At 36.2% G+C, this 21,019-nt stretch overlaps 1 protein-coding gene across 1 annotated transcript; it reads left to right on the top strand.

Moving 5' to 3' along the window:
• Positions 1-2,201: 2,201 nt before the first annotated feature.
• On the top strand, positions 2,202-12,791 carry LOC311096885 (complement factor B-like). Its single transcript, XM_084136297.1, has 18 exons — positions 2,202-2,376; positions 2,621-2,821; positions 3,391-3,576; positions 3,874-4,047; positions 4,191-4,286; positions 4,426-4,556; positions 6,567-6,717; positions 6,986-7,117; positions 7,445-7,537; positions 7,717-7,854; positions 8,250-8,344; positions 8,526-8,658; positions 8,771-8,903; positions 8,993-9,072; positions 9,233-9,345; positions 11,524-11,653; positions 11,809-11,858; positions 12,422-12,791. The coding sequence occupies exons 1-18, from the start codon at positions 2,316-2,318 to the stop codon at positions 12,593-12,595; spliced, it is 2,271 nt and encodes a 756-aa protein (XP_083992423.1). The 5' UTR covers positions 2,202-2,315; the 3' UTR covers positions 12,596-12,791.
• Positions 12,792-21,019: the final 8,228 nt, after the last annotated feature.

The raw sequence follows: 21,019 nt of genomic DNA, 5'->3' as shown, positions 1-21,019 counted from the left end.
GCATAAACATAACTTAACCCTTTAAATGACATCTCTATATAGATTTTTTTTTTTCTTCATTCTATTTATTTATTTTCATTTAACTTTTTGATACACAATGCCCTGTTATGGCTGCACTTTGTTCTGTACTATGTTCCACAACTTTAACCCTTGTGCGCTGTTCGTTTGCGGTTTACAGTCAGGCTGTTTGGGGTCTGAGAGACCCCAGGCAACAAAATGTTATTTTGTAACAATATATATATTTTAAACAAATGTAATTTTACTCAGTTTATTAATGTTTTTACTCTACATTTGGACATTTTTACTCCACAAAATGTTCAAAAAAAAAGAAAGAAAAATTCATACAAAATGTGCCTTATAAAATACCCACATTTCTAACTTTCATCCATGGGGATAACATGGATAATTTGACATGGTTTAGTGTAAGATTTTTGGCCAAATCTTGGAAAATGCAGTTTTAAAAGTAAAAAAATAAATAAATCACTTTAACCAGTAGATGGCTGCAGAGCTCTAAAAGTACTAAAAGTTTCAAACTAAAAGACATCTTTTCACAAGTTTTTCCGGTTAGATTCATATCTACATATAATGAAATCACAATTATAACAATAAAAGTTACTTTTTGTCAAAGTTTGGCAGTTTTTGTACTGAAATAAAATCAGTTTTTCAATAATGTTCCATTATGATTAGAATCAAACCTGATCAGGATGTTACAAAGAGAAAAGTTGGAGTTCAAACATCTGTTTTTCATATAATTCTACAAATTTAAAGTGTGCCACTTCATTTCTGTCTATGTGTGTTCTGTGTTGTTTCTGATTTTGAGGATGGATTTTGTCCATTGATCAAATTCATTTGATTCTAATCATAATATAACACTACTGAAAAACAGATTTTTTTTTTTTCAGTACAAAAAGTGCCTAAACTTTGACAAAAAGTAACTTTTATTATTATAATTGTGATTTCATTATATGTAGATATGAGTACAACTGGAAAAACTTGTGAAAAGATGTCTTTCAGTTAGTCAAATAGCAAATAGCAAATAGTGGTGCTCTGCAGCCATCTACTGGTTAAAGTGATAAATTGTTACTTTTAGAACAGCATTTTCCAAAAGATGGGCAAAAATCTTTTAAAAACACTTAACCATGTCAAATTATCCATGTTATCCCCATGAATGAAAGTCAGAAATGTGGGTCAAAAAGACCCTGAACAGCGCACAATGGTTAAGGCAAATGGATTTGTTGTTTGTTGTGTTTTCATATTCAAGAGATTATAAGCTAGATGCAGTTTTTTTGGGGTCTGCATCAAATGTTCTTCGACTTTTATACATAATAAATTTGTTTATGAATAAAGATTGATCTGTTGAAAGCAGTTTTTTTGAGATAAATGCCAAATGTTCTCCTCCTATTCATATTTTACATTGAAGGGGTGCATACAACATATTTGCCCACCGGCAACTATAGTTGCCGCACATTCAAATATGATTTTCAAGAAAGAAAAAAAAAACCTGGGGAAAATAAATGCAGAACATGTTCACATAGGACACTATTAACAGGATTATATGCATGAAACCATTCAGAAAAATTTGGGCACAAATGGGTTAAAACACGTTCCATGAAAATAGGCCACGTTTATTATTACCAGCAAAGTCAATAACAAATGTAGGCTATTTAGTTCCAAAGATGAATCTATTGCCCATAGCTATAGCTTTTACAAAATGAGTTAATTGTTAGTTTAAAATGGAAATAAGTGTTTTGCATAAGTTTGTCATAGGTCTGACAACAGTACTAAAGTATTTTCCCTCCATCTACCAAACAATGTCCCGTCATACCTTTAGTTCTTTGATAATATACTATTAATATATACTATCTAATTAATATTCATGCATTAAGCTGGTGTTAATGTATGAGGCAAACAGTTTAAAAAAGTAGTGTTCTCAAATGACCCCTTGAGTTTGAGCTGCTCTCTGGACCCAAGAAATACAAATGATTGTGCTGTTTAACTCTAAAAATATTCAGTATTCCCCAAACAAATGTGCTGTTTTCTACATCTGTATGTTTGATGAAAAATTTCAAATAGAATCCATGATAGTTGGAGATACATACATACAGTACATTTTTGAATATATAATGATGTACTGATGACGGTTATTATTTAGTTTTGTGGGTCAGGAAATTGATTTGCTTTATTTCGGTTAAACATTGACCACTGAATGTAAAGAAAATCCTCTTGCTGACCCCACTATAAAAAGATGTCCCCTGGTCCATTTGCTTCAGTTTTTCAGTTCTTTTAATCTAAGCTGAAGAACTGGAAAAAACAGCATGGAGCGTGAGCAGCGGTTGAATTGGTTAATGCTTGCAATGATATGTCCTCTTATTGCAGGTAAGTCTTTTTGCTTAATCAGGATAAATACATTCTGAAATTTAGAGACAAAACGTCTTTTAGCATGAAAGGATTATATATTAAAAATGAAGGTACTTTTAAAGACTTTGTGATAGACAGCTCACAAATAATTCTCATCTAAATCTGTATTTTGGCTTATATAGATATGCATTTTCTCTGGAAATGAAACCGCAACAAAAGTTATTTTTCTTGTGACCTCCTCCAATGATCTGATTGTTTCTAGGTGCTCCATCCTCCATGTCCAAAAGACATGTATCATGTCCCGAGGAGAATCTAAACATTGTTGGAGGGAGTTATGTTCTTTCAGGGCGTTTTCTAAGATACATCTGTCCGGATGGATATTACCCATCTATTCAGTCACGTCTTTGTCAATATGGACTTTGGACCCCAGAGCCTAGTGCCAGAAAACTCCCAGAGTGCAAAAGTAAGAAACAAGACATTATCATGTGGGTGAATGTGATTTCACCAAGTAAAATATGTGCCTTGATCAACAGCTTTGTTGATCCTTGAACAACATTCCAATCAACCAATCAAATTGGAGGGATACGTTTAGAGTTTATGTCAAGTTTAGGCTTACAAACCAGTTTATGTGCTTCTACATCTGTGTTATTCACCTATCATTTCCCTCTGATTAGGGATAAGTTATGGATAGGGTAGTTTTAGGAGTAGGATTAAAACAAAGTAAGACCACAGTTTTGGACAGGAATGTTGTTCCAGGATCACCAAAACATGTCGATCCAGGAACATGTTGTACATGGTGAAATCATGTTCACCCATATGGTCACCGTGATTTTGAGTCATTATATCATGAATAAATGCTGGACTATTTTAAAGCAGAGTTAAATATATATATATATATATATATATATATATATATATATATATATATATATATATATATATATATATATTTATTTTATTTTTTTTTATTTTTTTTTAATCTGAAGCTAGAGATGATCTCTTCTACAGTATGTATTTATGCTTTTATTCTAGAGATCACATGTCCCAATCCTCGTGTTTTGGAGAATGGAGAGGTGACCCCATTTAAAGACAGGTACTATGTAAATGACACAACCACCTACTCATGTAATTTCAATTATAAGTTCCGTGGTTCGGCGGTCCGTGTTTGCAAGCCTAATGGGAAGTGGAATGGAACCACACCAATCTGTGGACGTGACTGTGAGTAATTGCCATTATTTTCAGCAGTTTCCATTAACTAATCAGATATAAAAATGCTAATTTAGTTCCTGGTCTAATATCGTAATATTGAAAAAAATATATATATATTGTACTGATGTGTGATGTGTATTCTGTTGCGTCTTTATCTGATGTCATGTGAGTTCAACACAGTTTCAGCAGAAATTTCATCACAATCATTTCAAATTTCTGCAGAAATTCCTCTCCATGCATCTGCCTAGATCAAATGGAGATCCACAGATCTTCACTTCAATTTGTCTTTTTGTTACTTCCTCACAGCTGATCACTGTCCTGATCCTGGCGTTCCCCCTGGTAGCAGTCGAACAGGCCACGTGTTTAACATTGACGACAAAGTCACGTACCGCTGTGACAGTAAATTGACCTTGATTGGTTCCAAAGAGCGAGTCTGTCTGGATGGTGGCCAGTGGTCAGGGACAGAGCCGCAATGCTACGGTGAGTCTTCTGATTGGTACATTGAAGCTCCAAAATAATGTGCCTTGTATGGACTTGTGTTCTCAAAAATAAGAGATTTTGCTTTTGAAATGTGGCTTTTCTGGATAATGCACCTATCATGTTGTTGTGTAAATATTGTGCAGCACATTTCACCTACGACACCCCAGAGGAAGTGTCAGAAGCATTCAGCAGTTCTCTAAAGTCAAATCTAGCAGTTTCTCAACAGCATGAAGGAGAAGGTACATCTGTGTGGTTTAAAGCCTTAATCATATTTATACACAAATCCACATGTTTTTTTCATCATTAATAATTGGTGTGCTCAGAAAAAGAAAATAATGTGAATCCATAATGTGAATGCCTTGTTCCTTCTGTCTTTAGATCAGCAGGGGAAAATAATTTTGCATCAGAGTGGAAAACTTGATATCTACATTGCTTTGGATGCATCTGAAAGCATCCAAAAGGAAGATTTTGACAAGGCAAGAGAAATCATTAAACTGCTTATAGAGAAGGTATGTCCCTCAGAGGTTGATGTAATAAAGTTGAAACCAATTATTTTTTAGGCTACTGATGTCGATAATTAAGTTTTCTTAAATCATTCTAAAAGCAGCCATTTAATTGCTGTTAATTTTAATGTTAAAGGTTCTGTAAATAATCTGTAAAAATACCAATATTTGAAAAGGAAGCATTACGATTGTGATGCTGTCAATAGTGAACTTTTAACCTCACATTCTTATCGTAAGCCTCCAATATGAGCCTTAAAGGGTTAGTTTACCCAAAAATGAAAATTCTGGTCCAAACCCGTAAGACTTTAGTTTTACGGAACACAAATCAGCATGAGAGGAGACCTATATATACTTAGCCCACACACACACCTATGTTCCTTGACAGTTTTCGAGTATGGGGTCTCTGCGGAACAAAAGTGGGCGTTTCTAAATTTGTGGGTGTTTACCCACACTGTGACGTGGACAAATCAGGTAACGCGGTGGAAAACGCCCCTCTGTTGATGGCCTTGCCCACTGATCTGGTAACTCCTATTACTGTCCTGGAGAGAACTATACTTGTAGTTTTCTGCATTTGGCTCCGAAATGGATAATAAGGCCTGTCGAGCACCAAGCTCACGTCTCAGGGAATGCTGCCCTCTTCCTGTGTAGAAACAGGCCTTCCTCCAGCATCAGGCGGCCACAGCAGGCCCTCAGCAAGCCAGGGCCACACCGCAGATTCAGTCCCAGCCAGTTCGCACTTTCAACCCCGTCTGCTCAACCTTGTAAGATCATAGCTCAAATCCTTCTAGTTTTCAGTCGCCACACCAAAATAGTTTGTTTCAGCGTTCCCCCATAGACGGCGCAAATTAAACAATAATTAGCTCGAGAAGCCAACATATTATTATAATATTTATACTTTTATTTATTTATTTTTGACTGCTACTTCTAGAGCTTTAACGCTACAAGCATCAAACTCGGCTGTTCTGACTACTGTATTTTTTCTGAAGGACATAATGCTGTCCACAAGGGGGTTTCAGGATAAGACATCTTTCAAGTTCACTCTTTACAACTTTGACAAATAAATGCATACTCTGATAATAAACTGTTATGTTTAGGGTTCCTACTGTACCTACGCAGTTTGGAAAGTGGAATTTAATTTGAGTTATTTTCAGATCTGGATAAGTATGGGAAAAGAGAACTTAAAATTAAGAATTTCTAAAAATAAAATTAAGAATTTCTAAAAATAAATGTATCATACAAACAGTGTGTTTGGAACATGTATAGAACATGTATAGTTAACCTCGATGAAGTGCTATTGAAAGACATATGTTGTCATAGCTTCTTGGTACATAACGGCTACTATAGTTGCAACACGCATTTGAAAAAGAGAGGCGCTAGAGAGCACTATTCGTTTGAATGCAAAATACAATTTCACCTCTCGATGGGTGAAATTCCTACACAGTGTACCTTTAACCCAGCATAAATCAAGGGTCGAGTCACATCAATTGAATTTCTGGGCATTAGATACAGTTAATTTCCAGGCCTCACTGCCCAAGGAAAATAGATAGGATTTCTGGTCACGTCCTCCACTCAGCATTACCGCAGCTCCTCCAGTCATTGCGCCGTTCTTTGGTATGCCCGTTGGCTTCACCCCCAGCCTCCCAATCTTTACTTTTCCCTCCTGCCACCACCAACTCTGTCCTTTCCGTTGCCTCCAGCTCCTGTTGCAGACGCTAGTGTGAGGCTGCCTCCACTTGCGACACAGGCTCACACTCGTCTCATTTTCATCCACCATTTCCCACTTGTGTCTCTTTCCATGTCCTTCCCCAAGCCACTTTTCATTCACTTAGAGCTATGTTACACACTACATGACATGTCATTTTAAAAAATCCATAATCGGGGTCCTTTAACATCTTCATATTTTGTTGTTCATGCTATCATTAATGCTAACATAACCACATTTCAGTCCAGCATTTTGATTGGATAACCGACAGATGGTGCTTCCAACTCTGAATACTTATTGCTCTTTCCCAAAAGAGTAGTTATTACCAGGTCTCCCCAAACTATGAGATCCTGATATTTGCTACGGACGTTTACCAGATAATCTCTATGAGGGACTTTAAAAGTACTAAAGAAGATGATAGGCTAACGAAGATTAAGGAAGATCTGGACAATTTTAATTATGAAGGTAAGTACGCCTCTTATTGTATACATTGAAACATTGTCATATTTAGAGATGATAATTACAGAAAAATGTGCCATGCCAAAATAGTACATTTAGGGGTACAGCAACTTGTTACAGTTCATTTATGTAAGTGAGGAAAGCAAGGTGTCTGAATAAATTTTGGAAGACTTGTGTGTGTGTGTATATATATATATATATATAAAAGTTTTTAGAAAAAAGTTTCTCATTAACTTGCCGATTGTAATATTTGTTTTTGGTGTTTTTGTGACAGATAAAGGTGATCGCTCAGGTACCAATATTGCCAAACTCTATTCAGAGATTTATGAGAGCTTGACAATAGAGGAGCTCAACAATACAGCGACCTTCCTTGAGACCCAACACGTCATCATTGTGTTCACTGATGGTATTTACATCTATTCCATTCATAATTTGCGTAGCCTACATAATGTCTTTTTTTAGTCCCCATGAGGGAAAAAAACCAACCTATAAATCACACTAAATTGTGTATTGTGAAAATGTAAAAATGCATAAAGTTTCCTGTTAGGGTTGTTTAGGGGTAGGGTTAGGGTTAAGGGATGGAATATACAGTTTGTACAGTATAAAAATCATTATGTCTATGGAAAGTCTCCATAAAACTTGAAGACCCAACAGGCATTTTGCCATAAATTAGAGATCAACTTTGAAGCAAATATTCACTGTAATTTATCTCAATTGATCTCCTACTTCATAGGTCAAGCAAACATGGGGGGGAATCCTATACCTAAAGTGAACAAGATCAAACATCTCATCACCAAAAATGATCCAAAACGAGAGAAGAAAATTGGTAAGCAATGAATTTTATTAATCATTATTATGAAATCAAATATTTAGGACTTGTAGTATTTTTCAAATTTGTTTTTCATTTACAAGCATTATCATTAGGGACAGCAAAAACTGCACATATTGATTTAGAAGACTTTATTATTGATTTCTTATTGATACAAATGTGTCCTCTCTTTCCAGATCTTTATGTATTTGGAGTTGGAACAGATGTGAATAAAGAAGACGTGAATGGCTTGGTGTCACAGAGGGACCAAGAACAACATTTCTTTATTCTTCAAGACTTGGACAGGGTGCAGGAGATGTTTGACAACATGATTGGTACTGTAGCTATAATTTATGTTTAATATAGATATACATTGTAAGATATTATATTTAGAGATTTATAGATATAAATTTCCTTCCTGCTTCTGTTCAATTCAAACATGGTGCCTTTAGATGTGTCAGAGCAGGTTTGACACCATTGACGGAAATTGTCATTAATTCTCGTGTATTTGAATGTGAGAGAATGCATTAGTTTGAATAATTATGTGGAATGGACAATGCCAATGGGATATTCTTCAAAATGTCTACTTAGTCATACAGGTTTGGAACTACATGCAGGTTAATGAATGTTGACAGAATAGAGAACTAATGCTTTAAGCATTGACTTAAGGACCCTCTAGTTCTTATCATGTAATGAATGATTGTTCCTATGTACCTGCTTCCTTACACAGATGAGAGCACCAGTGTTGAATTGTGTGGGATTCATCAAAACTATGACAAGAAGAAACGGAGTGCATTTCCCTGGTTGGCACAGATTCATGTTACTGTAAGCATAACCTTTTTATCATATGTATGTCTATATATAATTATAGATAGATTCATGTGTATAATACTTCGCTCATTTAAAAAAAAAAAAAAAAACACAAGAAGAGGCAAAATAGACATGCAAGTTATATGGCAATAGAGATGAAGCATGACAACATCTATCTTCTCTGCTCTTCATGTAGCGTTCTCCACAAGGTTCAAACTGCATGGGGTCATTAGTTACCTCAAGTTACATCTTGACAGCAGCTCATTGCTTTAAAAACGGAGACACAGCTGATAAGATAACAGTTGATCTGGAAAAAGGCCTGAGAGCAGGTAATGTTATGTCCTGAACGGATACACCCATATTGTCAGATGATTAATGAAGAAAAATGTGTTACAGCATAAATCTTATCAATGACGTTTACTTGTCCTTTTGCATTTGTAGATGTGGAAAAATTCATATGTCATCCTCGATATAACATCACAGCAAAACAGCATTTGAAAATAAAGGAATATTTTGAATTTGATGTAGCTCTTATACAGCTGAAAAAAAGTGTTAAGATGAGTGCTAATCTACGGTGAGGAGTATGTAACTTGATGTAACTTTATTAAGAATAATAAAAAAAGGCTGAATTAATTAAAGAACATCATGTGTATCTCTGTACAGACCTATCTGCATCCCCTGCACCAAAGAAACCAATGGAGCTCTGAGACTTTCAGACAGTGAAGGGACGTGCAGAAGACATGGTAAGGTACCAGATAAGACATCTGTCAGACATGCTGCATATTAGAATCCAATCAAAAAGTGTGAAAGATTAATTAAATGTAGATATATTAAACATGTGCCACTGCTTATACAATGAAACATACCAAACATAAAATGTCATACGTTTTGCATTTGTTACAGAGGAATTACTAATGAGCAACGATCTTGTGGAAGCTTCTTTTACGTCCAAAATGAAGACCCCAACTGATGTACCACGAAAAATAAGAAACATCACGATCAAGCGTGGGAAATATGTAATGATTTTATTTTTATTTCTAATCTGATGTGTAGTAATTTAAAAAGTAAAAAAAATAATAATAATAATCCAGTGCATTATGAGTATAAGAAAGCAACAAAACTTTAACTTTGATTTTATGGGGCCTAAATGTCACAAAGTTCATATACAGCACAATCATTTGCTAGGACTTGAATTTCATTTAGCCATTCAACATTAATTATTTGTAATATGCGACAGAAAACGTATTATTTGAATATATGAAGAGTTCAGATGCAAAAGCCTCTAAGTGCTATCTGAAATTTTCTTTTAGAATGATCATGTTTATCAAGCTCATATATTTAAGTTCAGTAATTCCACTTAAATGGCAATGAAAATTACCTATTAATTGCCATTTAAGTGAAATTACTGAACTTAGATATACGAGTTTGATAAAAATGATCATTCTAGAAGAAAATTTCAGATGGCACTTAGAGGTTTTTGCATCTGAACTCTTCATATATATATATATATATATATACAGTGAGGAAAATAAGTATTTGAACACCCTGCTATTTTGCAAGTTCTCCCACTTGGAAATCATGGAGGGGTCTGAAATTGTCATCGTAGGTGCATGTCCACTGTGAGAGACATAATCTAAAAAAAAAAAAACAGAAATCACAATATATGATTTTTTAACTATTTATTTGTATGATACAGCTGCAAATAAGTATTTGAACACCAGTCTATCAGCTAGAATTCTGACCCTCAAAGACCTGTTAGTCTGCCTTTAAAATGTCCACCTCCACTCCATTTATTATCCTAAATTAGATGCACCTGTTTGAGGTCGTTAGCTGCATAAAGACACCTGTCCACCCCATACAATCAGTAAGAATCCAACTACTAACATGGCCAAGACCAAAGAGCTGTCCAAAGACACTAGAGACAAAATTGTACACCTCCACAAGGCTGGAAAGGGCTACGGGGAAATTGCCAAGCAGCTTGGTGAAAAAAGGTCCACTGTTGGAGCAATCATTAGAAAATGGAAGAAGCTAAACATGACTGTCAATCTCCCTCGGACTGGGGCTCCATGCAAGATCTCACCTCGTGGGGTCTCAATGATCCTAAGAAAGGTGAGAAATCAGCCCAGAACTACACGGGAGAAGCTGGTCAATGACCTGAAAAGAGCTGGGACCACCGTTTCCAAGGTTACTGTTGGTAATACACTAAGACGTCATGGTTTGAAATCATGCATGGCACGGAAGGTTCCCCTGCTTAAACCAGCACATGTCAAGGCCCGTCTTAAGTTTGCCAATGACCATTTGGATGATCCAGAGGAGTCATGGGAGAAAGTCATGTGGTCAGATGAGACCAAAATAGAACTTTTTGGTCATAATTCCACTAAACGTGTTTCGAGGAAGAAGAATGATGAGTACCATCCCAAGAACACCATCCCTACTGTGAAGCATGGGGGTGGTAGCATCATGCTTTGGGGGTGTTTTTCTGCACATGGGACAGGGCGACTGCACTGTATTAAGGAGAGGATGACCGGGGCCATGTATTGCGAGATTTTGGGGAACAACCTCCTTCCCTCAGTTAGAGCACTGAAGATGGGTCGAGGCTGGGTCTTCCAACATGAAAATACCCGAAGCACACAGCCAGGATAACCAAGGAGTGGCTCTGTAAGAAGCATATCAAGGTTCTGGCGTGGCCTAGCCAGTCTCCAGACCTAAACCCAATAGAGAATCTTTGGAGGGAGCTCAAACTCCGTGTTTCTCAGCGACAGCCCAGAAACCTGACTGATCTAGAGAAGATCTGTGTGGAGGAGTGGGCCAAAATCCCTCCTGCAGTGTGTGCAAACCTGGTGAAAAACTACAGGAAACGTTTGACCTCTGTAATTGCAAACAAAGGCTACTGTACCAAATATTAACATTGATTTTCTCAGGTGTTCAAATACTTATATGCAGCTGTATCATACAAATAAATAGTTAAAAAATCATACATTGTGATTTCTGGATTTTTTTTTTTAGATTATGTCTCTCACAGTGGACATGCACCTACGATGACAATTTCAGACCCCTCCATGATTTCTAAGTGGGAGAACTTGCAAAATAGCTGGGTGTTCAAATACTTATTTTCCTCACTGTATATATATATATATATATATAAACATTTCATCCACAACAATCTAAGAACACTTCTTCTACTTCTTCTTTAGCGGGATGCTTGTGTTGAAGATGCAAAAAAAGCAGTAGGAATCAACATGACAAACGCAAGAGATGTAGTTACAGACAATTTTCTGTGCAGTGGTGGTACTGAACCACAAACAGATGATGTTGCCTGCAAAGGTATGTTTGATTTTTGCCATTGTGACAGCAGCTTATTTAGCTCTAATCTACCACTTAGGTCATAACGTTGGTTGAAAACATTCTAATCAGAGATCTGAAATGAATTGATATAATTCTTATACAGTTCCTTGTGTCTGCATGTCATTTTGTAATAGGTGAAGGCGGTGGGGCCACTTACATAAATAAAAAAGATCGACTGATTCAGGTGAGATTTCCATTTCCTGTTGAAAACAGTATTGGTGATGTGGCTGTGAAGTCTCGTATAAAATGGCTCTTCAGGGAGGGGACGCCATTAAATAGGGCCGTACTAAACGAAAGTGAACACCTTCATGAAGGGCCCTTCCACAAGTCCGTCAGTGAAGCGTACATGCCATGCTCACTTCAAAGGCAGTAATTTTACCATTTATGGTCATATGACTCAGGGTGGTGAGTCCTCGTGATTGGATGGTATGGTATTTGTTTTGTTGTGACATATTGCACACATTTTCATCATGCATTATTTCATATGAAGTTTAAATAAGTTATGTATATGTAAGAAATACATTTAAATGGTAGAACTGTTATGTTATTTGATTAGCTGCAGGGTCCAAAGAAAAGACAGCAAGTTTTGAAGAGCAGAGAGGAAACTCTCACACATACACACATATATAAAGCCATAAGGATGTTCACTTCCAATTGGAATTTGTGTGTTACAGGGTGAATTTAAAGATTAATTTGAGAGAAGCTGAGAAATAGGAACCTTTTTTAATATCTGTTAAAATTTGATAGGTTGGTGTCATAAGCTGGGGAGTGAAGGACATCTGCACAGCAAGAAACCCGGACCCCCTTTCCCGAGCAGACACCAGAGATTACCATACAAATCTTTTCAGTGCTGATATACAATCATTCCTTAAAGAACACCTAGGAAATGACGTAATAGGCAACCCTCTAAATTTCTTCTGAATGTTTTAGCAGACTGAAACTGTGTGAGTGCAATTTGAGAAAACACTTTGATTAATTTTCATTGATATATTAAAACAATTTTAAGTAAAATACACTCTAAAAAATAAAACATTGCATCAACAAAAAAGTTTTCCACTAGATTTTTTACGTTAAGACTGCTGGCAGAATTACATTAAAGGCACACTGTGAAACTTTTCAACCTTCATAATATATTTCCAAGACCCTTGTGATGGTACATCGACTTACAATAGGTTGAATGACACGTCTGCCATAGCCTGACGGGGTCTGTATCGCTTTTACTGGCACTATGTAACATTGGGGTTCGGGTAGTAACCCAAGCACAAAAAGAACTACAAAATTCGACTGCTTTACGGCATACGTCACTTCCCCCACCACTTCATCAAATTTGGACGTGAGAGGCCAACCAGCGTTTGTTTTCGGCTTTCGTGCGTATGTTTTTGTCATGGGGCTGTTTACACCTGGCCACTTCATGCGTTTTCTCAGATGGGATAGCTATCTGATCGTGAAAAGACCAGGTGTAAATGCCCTCCGAAACGCATTCAAGACGGATTTGAATCTGATCGCTCAAAACACTTCAGGAGGAGGTCTGTGCCGCATTCCAGACGAAACTGGACAAGTGTAAATGCATCTGGTTGTTGAAAAACCACATGTAAATTGTACTCCTCTCAAAAATGCTAAAAATAACGTGTGAGAGCGTGTTATAGGCTATATGTTATAGACAGATATGACGACGCTACTGGATCACCGCAGATGAGCAACTGAGCATCTATTCATCAAGCCAACGTACAAACTATCGCAAATCAAAGTGAAAGTAAGTCGCAGACGCTTAACACACAATCATCATCATTAAAAGTAAAGAAATGAAATGATCTTACCAGGGCTGTTACTGCTCTCTCTTATTGCGGTCTTTGATTTTGAAATTTTAGCTGATGATCAATAAAATGCTGTTCATATCTGTTGCTTTCGGTGACATGCACTCCATTAAATCTGCATACAGCGCGGGAATTGAATATCGGATTTAAATCCGTTTCGCAAAAACACATTTATGTGACCAGGTGTAAATGGAATTGTTTTGATAAATCAGAAATCCGATCTGAGAAAACGCATGAAGTGGCCAGTAAATAAAACTTAAAATAAACTTGTTTGCATTCTATGTTGTATGTTGTTGCGCTTGCTTGTAGTATGTTTTTTTTATATGCTGTTCATTCATTTATTGCTGATAATTAGACCAGTCCAATAATTTCCACATATGTCTAGCTAGCTTTCGATTATCAGAGCTGTTAACAGACTTGCTAACAAACACTCGTTTCTCTTACATGTTTTTTGCGTTATGTTTTATAGCTTGCCTCACGAACTAGTTTGCCAGCTGGTGTTGTGAGGTGTATTTATCACGTAGTCCTGAGGGATATCAGACGACGCTGTTGACGTTGATTCTTGCGATTATCATGAGAACAGTTTTTAATATCTCACATAATTATCAGGACGTAAATAAGCCTAACGTAGAGGTTGTAAATAGTGTAAACGAGTACAATTTGCAAACTATTATGATAAATTGCAATAATCATGTCTTCGGAGTCTATCTGTGCCTAGTATTCCATGCCCGATGCAGGTACCGGTGTACAGGGTGGGAGGGTGGGTGGTGCGGGTATTTACGACAGTGCAAGTATTCCATAGCGACTCTAGGGGTCGCTGTTTGACAAAAACACAATTCCTTCACAGTGTGCCTTTAATTCAAAGCAATGTTTTGAGTACGGTGAATTACCTTTTAGGCCACAATAAAAACGCATTTCTAAGTAACATGAACTTAATAATTTTCAACATGAATGCAAGTAATTAAGTTGATCCAACATAATGTTTTAAGTTAGGTGAAGAAGTTTTTTGGCCACAATAAAACACATTTCTAAGTAACATGAACTTAATAATTAAGTTGATCTCTGCAAGAGTTAAAGGGATAGTTCACTTTGAAATTAAATTTTGGTATGTTTTAGCTTACCTCAAGGGCATCCAAGATGTAGGTGTCTTTTTTTCCGCAGTAGTTTCAATTTTGATATTTTTAGGTCAAACCGTTCTTGTCTGTCAGTCATATAATGCAGGTCTATGGTCACCACCTCAAAGAGCATGCACAGAGAAGTCCAAATTAAACAATTCCCCATCGTAAGTACACATTGATGGCCTAAGACACGAAACGAGCGGTTTGTGTGAGAAAACGAACAGTAGCCTATTCATATCGTTTTTACCTCTTGTACACAACCACGTCCAAGTGATCTGAGGGCGCGCGCGCTTCCTGGTGTGTGACGTGTGCGCGCGTTCTGGCTTAGTCTGCGCAAGCGCCGGAAAGCGCCGGAAGTGATCTCTTGTGCGTTTTATCGGTAAAAACGATATAAATACTGTTTGTTTTCTCACACAAACCGCTCGTTTCGTGTCTTAGGCCATTAATGTGTACTTACGATGGGGAATTGTTTAATTTGGACTTCTCTGTGCATGCTCTTTGAGGTGGTGACCATAGACCTGCATTATATGACTGACAGACAAGAACGGTTTGACCTAAAAATATCAAAATTGAAACTACTGCGGAAAAAAAGACACCTACATCTTGGATGCCCTTGAGGTAAGCTAAAACATACCAAAATTTAATTTCAAAGTGAACTATCCCTTTAAGTTGAGCCCTTTTGATTTGAAGTTGATTACTCTTTTAAACATACATGAAACATTCATCTTTTAATATATTTCCCTTTCAAAACATTTAAATGAACTGTATTACCATTACTGTCCTTTCTAATACAATGTAAAGCATACATTTTCTTAGAAATTAACCTGTGTACTTATCACTTCAAATCAAACATTCAATTGAAATGTATGGTCACTACACTGTCATTGGACAGGCGCGCACACGCTGTTAACCCTTTCGCACGCACGATCACAACGGTGTGATCAGTCTAGGCTGCTCCCTGGAGCATAGTGCATCACGTGATCAACTGCAAAATTCAAATGTGCTTTTGCGAGTTGGCTGGCGCTGAGCCAGAGACAGGCGCGCTCAGAGCTGTCATATTATATCACAACTTTTCAGTGTTTTCAACCACATAATGTTTATTTTAGGTTTCAGACATACAAAGTACTAAAAAAAACAATACATTTAGAGTTTGTAAAATACACACTGATGTCAAAGGAAGTGGCAATAATAATCCTTTTACAATTAGTTTTATTCATATCAGATACACATTGTGTAAGTAACTTTAAAGTTTACTCTATTCTTCTCACAGTTCACCTGCCCCTTACTTTTATGTATGTCGGGAGAAGTGGATGAATTCACGTGTTGTAAATCTGAACTGCGTCTGCGGCACAAACTAAGATGGCGGCGCCCATCGCGAATACAGCTGAACTAACGCGATCGTTATAAAGGTGTTTAAACAACAAAACACTTCCACTTGCATATATTTGACAACCGGAATATCAGATATTTCATGCCATATCTAACAAATTTGTGAATATTTTGAATAAAAAAGGAAAAATGACATAAAAGCAGATCATCATTCATTCAGCTCTGTTGTTGCTGCGGTGTGTCACGTGACAAGCAATGACGCGTCACCATGGAAACCATAAAGTGACACATTCTAAATAACGGTCGCCTTGAAAAACTCACGCTGGGGCTGGGGGGTCAGCCAGAATATTTAAACTTACGTGTGAAATTAACGATGTCATAGAGTGTGACAATCTGTCAATAAAAATCAGCCAACACTTTTTAGTTCTCCTCCGATCTACATTGATCTCATAAATTGCCTCAGTGAAGTTTGAACACAAAAAACGAAAGTCTCAAAATCAAATGAATCAAATAGGATCGACTCAGAAACGAGTCAACGAATGCACGCGTGTCACCTCATCCACAAATGCACATCTTACTTGTTGCATGCACAAATTCTGGCCTACATTAATACAAAATCGAGGTTTTGTATTAACAACTATGTCTCTATTTGACAAAATGCTGCACATTCATGTGATTTGGGATTTTGCACACACAAGTTGTATTGTATTAGTTTAAATGTAGTGACGCACATTTGTGAATTTGTCAAATAGATGGGTAGTTGTGCACACATTAATAATTAGCACCATTCATTTGTAGTTGCTTGTGTGTGGGTTGGGAAATGCTTAAAAACCGCAAAAAGAAAGTCTCAAAATCCAAATGAATCAAATGAGATCGACTCAGAAAAGACGTCAATGAATGCACGCATGTCACCTGATCCACACATGCACATCTTCTTATGCAAATTATGATACACTAATACAAAGGAAAACATTTGTATTCACAAAAAATGTCTCCATTTGTACAAATTGCTTCACATTCATTCAATTTTGAATTTTGCACACGCAAGTTGAAAGGCATAAAACATGTCTGCAACATGTATCATTCATTGATGAGTGTGCTTGCACGTGTTAATCATTTTGATACTATATTCATCCCATAGCAAACTATGCTTCCAACAGTGTCTCTATGAACATTTAGTGCCTTCGCTATCTTTTTGTATCCTGTTCCTTGTTTGTGAAGGGTGATGATATCTTCTCTATTTCTAACAGTCAAACATGACACTGAACAAACCTAGCTAGTTCAGGTATTTCATGTGTTCTAGCTCAAGCACACTTGAGGGCTGTTATAAAAGACGCTAACAAAAGCAGGGATTAAACTCCAGTCCAACACCCGACTTGATTGAACCTAACAAATAAATTGGGGCTAAAGCAATTTCATAAAAGGATTCAATGAAGTTCACGCAATCCCACTAATTTGATCCAGGTTTATCTAGTCTAGATAATTGCGTGTGCACGCGTTTCTAATTTTAGTTAGTGTGTAATGTTGCTGTTTGAGCATAAACAACATCCGCAAAGTTATGGCACTCAAAGTTCAAAGCAAAGGGAGATATTTTACAGAAATCGGTTTTTAAGGACTACAACAAACGACTGGTAGGGACTACACGAGCTTCCTCCCGGGTTAGTGACATCAGGAACCCTAACATTTACATAAACCCCGCCGCCCCCAGTAACACACAAGCAACAAAGGGGTTGAGGCAGTGTTGAGAAGAGGAAGAGCACATTTGGGAATCTGCTCAAGTCGTGGCATGGATCAGTCTTTTTTTCACATTTATTGCAATACAGTACGTAACACAAATGCAATAGCATGTCACTCTGTAGGCATTTTACAACAGCCACACTAGCGATGTATAGATTATCATGACAGAATATGCTAATTAATGACTTGAAGATAGTTAACTCCACATCAGCAACATAAATTCATCAACTAACCAGAAACGTCCTGTTGCATTCTACATGTTGTCACTTCTTCTTGAGTCTCTCCATCACTGTCGGACAGGGCCGTGCACAGACATTTTGAGGGGCAGTGGCTTAAACCAAAAAAGGGAGCACTATAAGGAGTTTGAATGAGGCAGTATCATCTTAATACAGAAAATTAAAAACAACTATTTTATATGGGCAATAAGATTACAATTAGGATTTAGTACAAAATCAAGTTATGTTATTATAATTACTCTTCCAATTAAATAATTCAATGTCAATGCCAGTTTAACTGTCTGATGCTCAGTGGGTTCTCACTGTCTGAGCTGCCTCATCCTATGGAAGTAGTATAGACATTTAATTTAATATTATACACTTAAAGTATAAATTGAAATGATATACAGGTTACAACAGTTATAAAGTCACACCGGGGTAAAATGCGCATTTGACTTAATTCTCTTTTATACCACTCAATGGCACAAATTCTGCTCAGCACTTTTTTTCATAAACGCTTTTGATGATGGACTTGGAAATTTGGCTGATCATTTACTTGATCAAAGTTGATTCTGTGCTAATTTAATCTACTATTTTATGTATATTTTTTTTATGTTTTAGACTTATGTAGCAATTTAAATACAAAGATCTCAAGAATCTTGTTTCTGTATTTTTAAAATGAAAATTATGACAGATAGCCTATATTTATTGAACAAACATTTATTATTTAATTTATCAAAATAACTCCAAAATTGTTATAAACTTTACTAAAGTGATTGGTTTGAACAAGTATCAACTTAGACATTATTAAAAGCATATTAATTTAGCTTAAGTATTTTTATCAATACTGTGTGTCTTACCATGCTGGTTTTACCCCGTGTGTACCTCCTTGCCACCTCATACATTAATAAGATTTTTAAACAAACCACCTTTCTGATTTATTTTCACACAAAATCTGTTGCTCCATAAATTTTCAAACATTGTTCTGCAGTCATACACTGGGAGTAGTGAAAATTAGAATTCTTGTTCAATCAAATTATTTACTGATCTAATCTAATATAAATAACACTAATAAATAAATCACAAATAAATAAATAACATTTTCTGTTGTTTGCAGATTTTGTACACAAAAAAACAATGCCTTCACAAAATTAGAAGAACAGAGTGAGAAAGAGCAAAGACAAAGCCTATTCAACATGGCAAAAATTGAATCAAAGTTCTAGAAAGCCAGAGGGTAAATCATTATGTATAGAATATTTAGCAGACAGTTTTTCACACTTTAACTCCTGTAAATATATTTCCCATTATAATCAGTTGCCTTAGTTGATATAGTATCTATCTATAACATACATCATATTTATAATATTTTAATGAGACCATATTAACATTATACATAATAAAAAGGTAATATACTATATATTATCTAAATGTGTTCTAATCTAAATTAATAGTACTTTAGTATAGTAGGTTACAAGGTGGCTAACGGCACAAAACACATTTGCTTTTCTTCCAAGAACATGGATGTTGCACGAGTTGTAACTTGTTAGCACTATTTGAAGACCAGGAGCAAAACATTTTGCGACAGAAATACAAAAACATATTACCAAAATACTAATTTTGTGGATCGATTACTGTCTGTAATGTGGATTGTAATTTGTAATCGACCTGTGAATGGGACGAAATTCTATTCTGAAACTGTCGTCGGAGAGCGGGCACATGCTTGTCTACGAGTGGAAAACACGGAGCGGATTAGCGGAATCAGTGGATCTTTAGCGGAGCGATAACAGAACGTTTTTATGGGAATCTTCTGGAGGGTTAGGGAGGGGTCGAGAGGGGCACCTCAGCTGATGAGGGCAGAAGGGCAGTGGCTCTAGCCACCGGGCCACCCCCCTGTGCACGGCCCTGTCGGACTTCGGTTTGAACATAAAAGGAAGAACATTTTCATACATTTTGTGTTGTTTTATGTGTTTGAGACATGGTGTTTTCCTCAGTGCAAAAGTAGGAGTGCAATAATTCTGACTAAAATATGTATTTTGCTTGGAAAATTAATATGCAATATTTTATAGCTCATTACACTCATATAGCATATATTTTACAGCCTACTTAAAATAATAATAAAATTGAACAGAAGTAATTCAGGGTAGACATTTAAAAAAAAAAAACTAATATAATAAAGATACAAAAATATAGTTTTGGGTATAGGACCTATACTACTTAATAAAGATGACTTATTTAGAACGTTCTAATATATATTATATTGTTCTAATTATGTGTTTTTTATGTTGTTAGTACTTTTTAAAAAGTAGAAGAAAAAATAAGGCATAATTATTGGGGGGAAATATTATGTCTTTATGTCTTTAAAGGAACTGTCCATTTGTATGATTGTGTTAAATGTGTTTGAATCGAAAGACACAATAAAGTACATACAAAATAATATGCTAAAGTATTTGTTGTTGGACATTAGATGTGCCTTATTTAGAATTTTAAACCTACAAGTAAGTGTATTTTTATGATAGCAATAACTGTAAAGGGACTATTGTAATGGAGTAAATCAAATGTATGTTAATATAGCTAATTACTAAGCTCAGATTCATCTTACCAGTTAAAAAGATTGTGATGTTCTAATGTTCTTCTAATAACCATAAAAAAGTACAACAGCTGCCAAATAAAACCAGAGAGAAATGTATTCATAAATCTAATTAAATCTTGGGCACAAAATATTCAGCCAGCAAGAACAGAAAACCTGTAGGATATATATGGCATTCTAGGAACAGGACAGTGTGGCTAAATTCTTTCATGCTTAGGACAAAGTGCGTGCTCAGGACTTTCTGTATTGAAGGTGTTAAGACTGAGAGGACATTACACAAAACAATGGATGGGTGGAAGTTTAAAAGAAAACTTCTTCACATCCTCATAATAATATCTCATGCATGGGAACATGTCTTATTCTGCATCGTCCTTTTAAAAATATTTTGATTTATCCAAACCTAAGTTAAATGCAAAACAGGCACCTTAACCACGGACAAAAGCACTGCTGATATGACAGGTGACCTGTCTACGTTACAGAGACGGGAAGGAGTCCAATTAACTGATCATGTTCCAACAAGTTTTAATTACTTTGCCTAATCTCAA

The sequence above is a fragment of the Abramis brama genome (assembly GCF_963993115.1).
Source record: "Abramis brama genome assembly, chromosome: 15".
In the NCBI taxonomy this organism is placed as follows: domain Eukaryota; kingdom Metazoa; phylum Chordata; class Actinopteri; order Cypriniformes; family Leuciscidae; genus Abramis; species Abramis brama.
The sequence above is the reverse complement of the archived record's forward strand: the minus strand, read 5'-3'. Positions and strand labels throughout refer to the sequence as shown.

Coding starts and splice junctions, on each gene's coding strand:
- LOC311096885 (XM_084136297.1), top strand. CDS start 2,316: ATGGAGCGTGAGCAGCGGTTGAATTGGTTAATGCTTGCAATGATATGT. Junction 4,287..4,425: donor TCAACAGCATGAAGGAGAAG/GTACATCTGTGT, acceptor TTCTGTCTTTAG/ATCAGCAGGGGAAAATAATT. Junction 9,346..11,523: donor CGATCAAGCGTGGGAAATAT/GTAATGATTTTA, acceptor CTTCTTCTTTAG/CGGGATGCTTGTGTTGAAGA.